At 38.8% G+C, this 10269-nt stretch overlaps 1 protein-coding gene across 1 annotated transcript; it reads left to right on the forward strand.

The window, feature by feature from the left end:
* The first annotated feature begins 40 nt into the window (after positions 1–40).
* ilrun (inflammation and lipid regulator with UBA-like and NBR1-like domains) lies at positions 41–8439 on the forward strand. Its single transcript, XM_026306667.2, is given in 6 exon segments — positions 41–347; positions 2164–2318; positions 2444–2460; positions 2462–2642; positions 2839–3143; positions 4809–8439. Coding segments are annotated over 6 exon segments (852 nt in total). The 5' UTR covers positions 41–189; the 3' UTR covers positions 4845–8439.
* The last annotated feature ends 1830 nt before the right edge of the window (positions 8440–10269 follow it).

A 10269-nucleotide genomic window follows, 5' to 3' on the forward strand; every position in this document is an offset into this window, starting at 1 on the left:
CGCCGACTACGTGATTGGCGAAGGTCACGCGCGGGCTGTTGCAACGTCAAACATCGTCCCCCTGCTCGTGCCATGCGCACTGGCGGTTGTTGTTGTTGAGCTGGTTGTTATGGCTGGACAAGGCCTCGGACCAAACTGAGAGAGTACTCCCCGCACCACCCCGTCTCCGCTACGGGACACCCACCATCAATGGAGGGCACGGACATGGACGTGGACGCGGAGCTCATGCAGAAATTCAGCTGCATGGGTACCACGGACAAGGACGTCCTCATTTCGGAGTTTCAGAGACTACTGGGCTTTCAGCTCAACCCAGCCGGCTGCGCCTTCTTCCTGGACATGACCAACTGGTGAGTGCGGGGACCCGGAGGCCTGTTATCGGGCAGCAACATGACGCTAACTCGTCTGTGTAATTAGCTGGTTAGCATAGAGTAAAATACTAAAACAAAACGGGGACAGACACACGTCGCTAAGTTTTCAAAGCCGAGAGGCGCATTTCACGATCGCTGCAGGGGAACCAGCAGTTAACTCCTAACGGAGGTTTCAGGGGCCAGAGAGCTGAAACGTTAAAGTTTGTCCCGGCTGAGTCAGAATAAGGTGAAACAAGTGGAAAAGCAAAGAGCCAGCTAGGTAACTAGCTAACAGGCTAATTTAAACACAGGGAACCCTCGGCATAGACCTGTCATAATAGATATTATATAAAAAACTAGATATTACATAACAGAGCCAGAAAAACCGGGATCTTTGAGCAGTCGCTGCACGTTAGTCTAATGACGTCACCAGTCGTGATCTACAACAAGTGGTCTTGATCAAAACACCTTTGTGTCCCTGATCAGTTGTTACCTGAGCTGATCAATAGTCAGTGGACCTGATCACGTCGCTGTTTAAAGGAAGAATCCGCCCCAAAAATAATCCAGTTGGTCTTGTTGAAGTTTCATTTTGAAAAGTAAAGTGTGGAAATTAGCGTGTCATGTGCTCCTTAAAGGAGGAGTCCATCTAGCAGTATACTGGTGCTACATTCATGATTTATAAAAGTTTATAATTGTCGTTATAATGGTCGTTTTACTGCATAATCTTATACAGATCATCTACAAGAGCCATTGACAAGACCAATTTGTGTTGTTTTAGCAGTTTGATTTATTTTGAAGACCCTGCCAATGGATTTTTTGATCAGTTTTCTCCTGGAAAAAAACTTATAGGACATCTGGAACAAAATCACACTGACATTTGTAACTGCATTCAAGCTGACTTATTAGAAAGTGAGAAACAGTTTACAATGTGTTACAGACTTACTAACGTTTATAACATCTGGTCACCCAAACGGAGCCCAGTTCTGCTGGAGGTTTCTTTTGTTTACCAGAGTTTTCCCTCTCCAGTGTCACCAGTGCTTACTCCTAAGGGATTTGTTGAGTTTTGGTAAAGTGCCATGAGGTGATTGTATTGTGATTTGGCGCTATAAAAATAAGTTGAATTGAATTGAATTGAATTCTAACTTTGCTTGGGGGGTTACTAAAATGTCACACCGGAGGAGGACTTTCAACAACTTGGCATTGGCAAAACAAATAAACCATACTACATTGTTTCAGGCGAACTGCTGTCTTAAAAGTCAGGATATTATTGACTTGGATACATCAGTGTCCTCTAGGCTTAACATTCTGACACCTATTTCCAGCAACTTTATGGATTTTTGTTTTGTCCTGTTAGAAGTCCAAAACCAACAATATTCTGTTTTAGAGGGTTGAGAAAACCAGCAAAAATCTGATTTTAGAAGCTGGAGCCAGTATTTGTGCTTAAAGCAGATTAAAAAATATTAATTGTTGATCAAAATTGTTCCAGGCTGATATTGTTGACAAACAATCACTTGTGTTAGTTTAGGTGTAAACTGCTTCACATATAAATAAAAAAATGTGTTAAAAATAAGATTAGATATATTTGCAGTATGTTGTCCTGGGACTCGCTTCATTGTTGGCAGTCTGTTGAGCACTTCCATGATAAAAAGGGCCTTGCGGAAAGGTTTTAAAGAAGAAATTAGAAAATAAAAAAAGACTTGGACACAGTGTTCTATTGGTATTAGTTTGTAATATTCAAATGTAAAATCTCAAGGCCAAGACTACTGTGGGTAATGTCAACTCTTGATAACATGCCTTTCATTTTTTGTTTGAACAGGAACCTTCAGGCTGCTATTGGTGCATATTATGACTTTGAAAGTCCCAGTGTCAACACACCATCCATGTCATTTGTTGAAGACGTGACAATTGGGGAAGGGGAGTCTGTTCCTCCTGATACACCATTCACAAAAACTTGGAGGATACAAAACACAGGTGTGGAAAATGTCACTGCTTTCACATGTTCATTTTTAGTATTTATACTGAAATCTCCAAGCACCATGACATTTTTAGGGTTTTGTTGAACTGTGTTTGATTCCACTCATGTTTGGACCTTACAGGTGCAGAGTCGTGGCCGCCCGGGGGTTTGTCTCAAGTACATTGGTGGTGATCAGTTCGGGCATGTAAACACAGTTATGGTGAAGTCTCTAGACCCCCAGGAAATATCAGATGTGAGTGTACAGATGCGAAGTCCCACAACTCCTGGCATGTACCAGGGCCAGTGGAGAATGTGTACAGCCACTGGATTATTCTATGGAGGTAATTTCTCAGGGATTTCACTACCTATTCAGCTCTTTTGTTACAGTGCCATTGAACTTCCTTTATCTTTTCTGACCAACATTCCCAAACCAAAAATACTTTAAGACACAAAATGGAGAAAATCTGCAAATGATTACAAATATCTTCCATCTGTCATTAGTCAGCCTTAGTTTGTGTATGCTCCTTTTCTCCGCAGATGTAATCTGGGTGATTCTTAGCGTAGAAGTTGGAGGGCTTCTTGGTGTGACCCAGCAGCTGTCTTCCTTTGAGACAGAATTCAACACCCAACCCCAGCGGAACGTGCAGGGAGACTTTAACCCCTTTGCCTCACCACAGAAGAACAAGCACGATGCCACTGACAACAGCTTCAGAGATCCTGGTGGAGCCTGGGATCGAACACAAGAGCCAATCCAGCAAGATCAAAATGGACTGTCTCATAATGCTGTAAATAGGGCATCAAATAGTCTCCAAACCAATCTATCTATGGTGACTTATGGTCAGGTATGTATGCATTAAATATAAGGTCTTACACTGGTATAACATATACACTTATAGCCCTACAGCATGACAGCAGGGCATGGCAAAATACTGAAATTACTAGTAAAACAGCAATGTACGCATCCATTTGCAGTGTGAGTTCTGTGCTAGGCTTTACCCTACCTGTGTGCTAGTTGAAGTGCCCCTTTATTGGTGACCACATGTAATTGACCTGTTGGTGAATGCGCTTTATTAACTTCATTTTATTTTGCAGAATTAGTATCAGGACGTCCTGATTAATCAGCAAAAGAGGTTATAGTAGGTGTAACATGACTGCAAGACAAAGAGAAATCCATCATAGGGAGCCTCTGCTGTGGTTGCTCCTTATATGATTATATTATAAAAGCCAATACTCAATAAAAATATATATCTGTTTTACTTTGGGGGACCAAAGTTTTAGCTTGTGGCCCCTGGAAGCAACAGCACAAAACGAATGTATTGGAAAGCTACCACTACTGCAAGTGAAGAACCCATCAGAATCAGTCTGATTATAGTGTATGTAGCATGGTTAACAATCTGCTTTCCAGTAATCAGGGATATGGTTTTTTTCTTTTTCCCTCTTTGCCCTTGAGTAATAATTAGAATAGCTGCCAGGCTTGGTTAGTTTTAGCCATGCTAGTGATGTGACTCTCAGTCCTTCAATCCAACACTTTGGCCCAGAGTAAAATTTAATGCCAGAAACTTCTGTACAGACAGTTATGGTCCCAAGAGGATGAATCTTATGCTGATGATTCCCAATTTAGAATCCAGCATTGCTAAACGGGAATGTATTTTATACAGAACTGAAGAACATGGTTTTTGCCTATGATCACTTACATTGAAGGTACTTTAGAAAGGAGGGAATCTGGTTCAGTATTGGTGCAGAGTTGACTGTTTTAGTTTTCTAAGTTTTCTTTTGATGTTTTGCCACAGTAGTGATAAGGCACTAAGACATGCGGTGTTGTCTCTATTTTTTGCACATTCATCAGAATAATTTGCTGGTATGTAGCTATCATTATAAACAAACTGTGCAGGTACTGTGGCCATTCACAATACTATAAATCAGTAAAAGAGATTACATGTACTGTAACCAAAACAGGAGTATTTATATTGTTCAGCTGTGCGCTGCTCATATTGTTGATTCATGATATGCATCAGACAAAATCTAGCTATAGTTAAGTTTATGGTCTCTAGTGAAGAAAGTTCCTTTATCACTGCACCACCTGGCATTGTAAAAACTCAATAACTCAATTAAGACACTTGCGTCTTACAGGTGGAGCCAAATTATTGTTTTATACCGTAGTATCTTCTCGTAGCGTCTTCTGGGTAGCTACACTGGACTATTGAGAGCCACGTAGCTTTGTCAGCCAGTTAGGGCATTTAAAGAAGTATTAGTTGAAAAGGACATTAACTGAGCTCCTACAAATACTACCCTGAAACTGATAATAGCAGACAACAAAGCAGTTTTAGTATACATCACACTCATATGCATCCCTTTTTCTGTAGTAGGTATATGTTGACCCCTCATCCAGCTCTGATTTTGTTTTAAATGGTTTAAAAAATGATGTTCATGTTCACATATATCCAGCCTTTTCATTACACAAACCCTTAGTCTAATAAACTAATACATTTCTCTCACATTTTTCCCAGGGTATTCATGGACCCTATCCATTTGGACAGAGCTAGAATGACAAAGACCCTCCCCCCATGGTGGATGATGAGCTTAACACCCTGGGATTCCTTAAATGCAGAGGAGTTAGAGGGAGGGGAGGAACTATTGTTTTATATTGACTCATGACAACCCTCTGCCCAACCCATGGCCCTTTCCACAGAAACACAAATTAAAGAGGTGATGGATTACATCCGCAACAGTGAAACATCCCACCTGACATCAACACCTTGATGCATGTGTGAATGCTTCATTTAAGAGTGCTGTAAACCTGTAAAAACAGATACACACAACTATTTTTATTTTTACTGTAAAACACAGCTATTTAAAGGGAAAATCAGCCCTAAACAAGCTACATACAATTTACTGTTCCCATGGGCAATTGAACACTTGTCTTTCAGGGTTCCTACACAGGTGTGAAGATGTCTGGAAAATTACTCAAATATAGTATAAAAATTAAAAAGAGTGATGCTAGATCATTTTGAGGAAGATGTTTTAAAAACAGAATTGTGGAATGTATGTTTTATATAGGAAGATATGTAATGGTTCACCACATCAAACAGGTTTTATTAGAAGCATATGAAGCATTTCCAAGCTCCTGTAGATGACAGCCTTACAAACCTAGTGAATAATATGTAATGTCAAACTAGTACAGCAACAACCATGATCTGTTGCACCAGCCTGTGAGCTGCAGGTAAATACTGGAGCAGTGTAGGTCATGAAAGATGGCTTCAGAATTTTCTCAAATTCTTGGATTAATTGATGTGTTTTTGCTGCATTTCCAAGAAGTGTACAAGTCTCTCAGTCTTTCACATCAACTGGAAAAATAGATGGTTTGACTGAGTGACGTTTAAAATATGGCATAATGACTGGCTGACATGAGGTGTTCATATTTGTTTGATTTTCAGCAAATTGCATACAATTAAATTGTAAAGAACAGTTTTCAGAAAAGTGAGACATTTCTGCTATTTAGAAATCCTAAACTAAATAATCCTAAACTAAAATATGGTACACCGCTGTTGTGTTTTAGTGCCTGGAGGAGATGTTTTGGGGATTATTCTTATATATTTTCAGGTTCACTAAGCTAATGTACTTCTTTCTTTAGTCAGTCTTACAAAAGGTTTAAAAAAACCTGTACTCTATTCCAAAAGGAGTTTGCAGAGGGGGAAAACTAGGTACTTTTTGAGTATTTTGGGAATCTGTCAAGAGTGTATCTAACCTCTTGCCAGTTTCAACTGGCTCCCCCCTCCCCATTATGCTATGTAGGATATGTGGTATAGATTTGGATGGATAGAGTATAATAAAACTTAGGGCTGAGAGGAAGTTATAGCCAATATTTTTGTATCACATTTATTAGTCAGATGTTACTTTCACAACTGGTATTCAACTTACAACTTAATAGTTTTAAACTCCTTCAACTCAGGTTGCTAAGCCAAGTCAGATAACACATAAGGACCTGTTTGCTGCAGGCTGAAAGTATTTTTTATTACAATTAAGAATTTGCCAATTGACTGAGTTCATTATTTGCCTTTTTTGGAGAAACCTCAAACCCTAAAACCACACTGTGTACTAATCGGATACATTACAGTATAGACATTTAAAGTTGAGGTCAGAGTTTTTGAAACTTTGCATAGAAAATGTGGTTGACTCCCTGTGTAGGAACCTTGTCTCTCCCAAAGATAAAAAACCCTGAAAACAAAGACACTAATCTATGCTGACTTAAAGCCACACAGTCTGCAGGTGCCTGATACAGACTGCATGGGACAATGTATGTGTTTTTAGGGTGGGTTTTTGCTTTAAATAGATGTTAAAGGGCGATAGGATGTGACTTGAGTATGAGTAAGAGAGTTGTGAGGAAGGGTTGAAAAAGCCATCTAAATCTATTTTGCCTGGTGAGTGATTAGTTTCTGAGTCCATGTCTACAGTATGTGTACTAGATATATATATATAAATATATGTGTGTGTGTGTGTGTGTGTGTGTGCGTGTGTTTGTGTGTGCCTGGTCTGTTTATGTGTGCATGTATGTAATGGTTTGGATTTAACTGACATAAAATGGTGTATACTACTTGGGCAAATGATGACGTGTCAATTCACATGCACTATACTACATAAAGCTCTGTAGAAAGCTCTCTCAGTATTTCTATAATGAGAAAGCTTTACTAGGTGTGTACCTCTGGAGTATTGTTGAGTGATTGTGAGCCATTTGGATGAAATGAATCACTAATTGCCCTGATGTTATTTATTTGCTGTCTTTTTGTGCATTGCAGATGCAAAATGTCCCTTTTACAGCCAGCAGGTGGTGCTAAAAATCAAATGACCAACTTAAACTTGACTGAGGATGCCAAGTGCATAGTAAAGAAAAGGTGACAGGTTGTAGTTTGATTGTAGTAAAACTGTCAGAATATGTATATGAATGGTTTGCATCAGCCTTGTTGGCACTCATTTTCTGTTACTGCTATTTGCACATTATTGCCCACCACTGATAATGAGAAAAAAATGGAAATTTTTGGCTTATTGTGGATTGTGATACCAGAAGTTTCAAAGTTTTGCTAATCTTTTCTCCCCAGAATCTCTGTCTTCTTAACAGCTTCAAGAGTATGAAAAGTAAGGTTTTCATGATTATATATCAGTTTCATTGCTGCACCAATGTCTTACTTTAAAAATGAAGATTGATTGTATCATGTTTGTTTAGATTTTACATATCTGCAAAAGGGTTTGCCTGCAGTCTCACCTGAGCTTTTACTTCAGCTTTGCTTTGTTCGGTATGTCAGATGGTGAATTTGATCATGTACTAATGCTTAAAAATAAAATGGGAAAAGTTGTTGATAGAACTTCTTGATAGTGTTACATTTTTTTTCTAAGGGGCTATGTTAATCAAACTGAATTATTTATAATTATTGGAAATTTTAATTTATCAAAAATGTTATTAATGATAGAGTTCCAATTTGTAAAAAGTGACCAGCATTCTGTTGCAGCTCTGTTGTATTTGTATTGAGATTCAGCTGAGTCCTCCTCCCAAACAGTATACACTGTTCTGCACTGCTTCTGTTAGTCACGTCAGTCTTTTTTTGTGCGTGTGTTTGTGCGTATATGTGTGTCTGTGCGTGTACTTCTATCTTTATGAGGACATTTTGAGTATAATGAGGACATTTTGGCTGGTCCTCACTTTTTCAGACTACTGTTTGAGGATTAACACTTGGTTTTAGGATTAACATTCAAATTAGGTTTAGGTTAGGGCTAGGGCTGAATTTCGGCATTTAGCTGTGATGGTTAGGGGTCTAGGGAATGTCTTACATCAATGTGCCCTCACAAAGCTAGAAGGACAAGTGTATGTGTGTGTGTGTGTGTGTGCATGCATGCTTTCTTGTGAGCTGGCTTGTGTGTGAGATTGACAGATAGTGGGGAAGGCTGAATATTGCTGGATTCTTTCTCTAGTTTTAGTTTGTGACTATGTATGGACTTGAGTGGCATGGTGAGTGGATGATATGAAAGTTTACATAGTCCTAAGATAGCACATTTATCAGAAGAGAATTTGTCAAAATAAAGCTTTTTTTTCCCCCCCTGTATGTATAATTAAGCATTTGTATGATTAAATTGACACTGAAATAATGACTAAGCTGTCTTTTTTTTAATGAGAAGTGCCAGCTTTTTGGATTTGCATTTTATTGTCACTTTGACTTATGACACCTTATGTTACTTTAACCTTAGATTACCCCACACTCAGTGCATATCATCTTATTGTGAAGCTGCACTACCAGCTGTTTCAGACATGCAGTTCCAGTTGATTTTTGTGCCACGTTACGGCAAGAAACGTGTCAGCTGCAGTAGCTTAGACCTACTTAGACAGACATGGTATCTACACAATGTACCCTAATGACTAAGGTGATACCATAGTGATTTCTCTAGCACCTCCATGTGTCCATGCGCAAACTTTGGGAAACAAAACCACTTTTTATTGAGTGCATGTTAGCATGTGCTGCTAATTATTGCTATTAATGGCATAAAGCAGTAAAGAGGTTGATGAAAATGTCAATAGTTTAGCAAGTATTTTAGTCATAAACTACTGAACAAAGTTTGATCTGATTAATGCACTGGTTGAAATGCCTAAACAAAATGTAATAGTCATCCAGCCAGTATTTGTTGACATTTGTTATTTCAGTAAAAGTAAAAATAAACATCAGGACTTCCAAAGTCTATATAAATTCTTATCTGACTCTTAGGATATAGCTGTTACAAGAAGCAATATATCCCACAGAACCAACATTAGCCCAGCAACCCACAATGAGGGTTTTAACAGGTTCCTCAGTTTCTCCAGTTGTGGCCAATCTCTAGCTCAGAAAACTGCATCCAGCTACTGATTTAGATGTGTGGATGACTTCTGGGTCAAAATTTAAACACAGGAAATTGAAGCATTTACTGAAATACATTCATGCAGCAACAACAACACTGCTTGTAGGCTAAGCAACATCCATTTCACACAGGATGTCAGAGGAAATAGTCTGGCATTTCTCCAATGTGTAGTACTCACTGAAGAGGACAGACGCTGAAGTATACAGAAAACCCACATATCAATATTCACTCTGATTCTCACCACCCACTGAGGCACAAACTGTAAGTTATCAGAACTTTACACCACCAATCTGGAAACGTTTCTGCAATAATGGAAGGGAAGGAACCTGTGGCTACCCTAGCTGGGCCTCGAGAGCAACATTTTCATTCCATACCTTGTCGGAGTAATTCAAACTCTTATACAGTATATAAACTCTTATAAACCAGCATTATATTAGTGAAATTTCAGATAATGATAGGTCAAATGACCAGATACCACTAAATTTGATGTTATTTCATCTATCTATTTATTGATAATGTGGGTAAAGCCACCCTTTAAATTAGAGGAAAGTAACATGAAACCCAAAAGATATAATACAACCCAGACCTATACCCAAGTGCCAGAGGTGCCTTTTCAATTAATGGTTAATGCTGTGCCTAACATAACATAGACTGAGACCATCTACACTGTTCACAGTTACTTACATACTGTGAAGAATAAATTGTGTTTCCATTATAAGGCCTACTATCTGTTGCCTTCAGCGAGTAGATAAGTTCCATGCTTGCAGTAATGCTGCAGATAATATCGCATTTAAGTTGCAAAACTGAGAAGCTTTTGTAATGACCCACCTAACAAGGCAGAAGAAATATTACGATTGTCCAGATGAAATTATTTTGTTGAAAAGCTAAATGTTGTGGCAGCTTTAATGATGCTAGACTCATTCTCAGTGCGTCTGCTTAAAATCGTGAATCTGTGGGCAGCAGCTGACCTGTTTGCTATGCAGAAAACCATTTAACTTGATGAGGCTACAGTAAGGCCATAATATCACAGCACACTGCCATAAATCTCATCTCTCAATTTATTGATACATACATCAATCCTGTTGATGTTTG

Source organism: Mastacembelus armatus, chromosome 5 (genome assembly GCF_900324485.2).
Source record: "Mastacembelus armatus chromosome 5, fMasArm1.2, whole genome shotgun sequence".
Classification (NCBI taxonomy): Eukaryota; Metazoa; Chordata; class Actinopteri; order Synbranchiformes; family Mastacembelidae; genus Mastacembelus; species Mastacembelus armatus.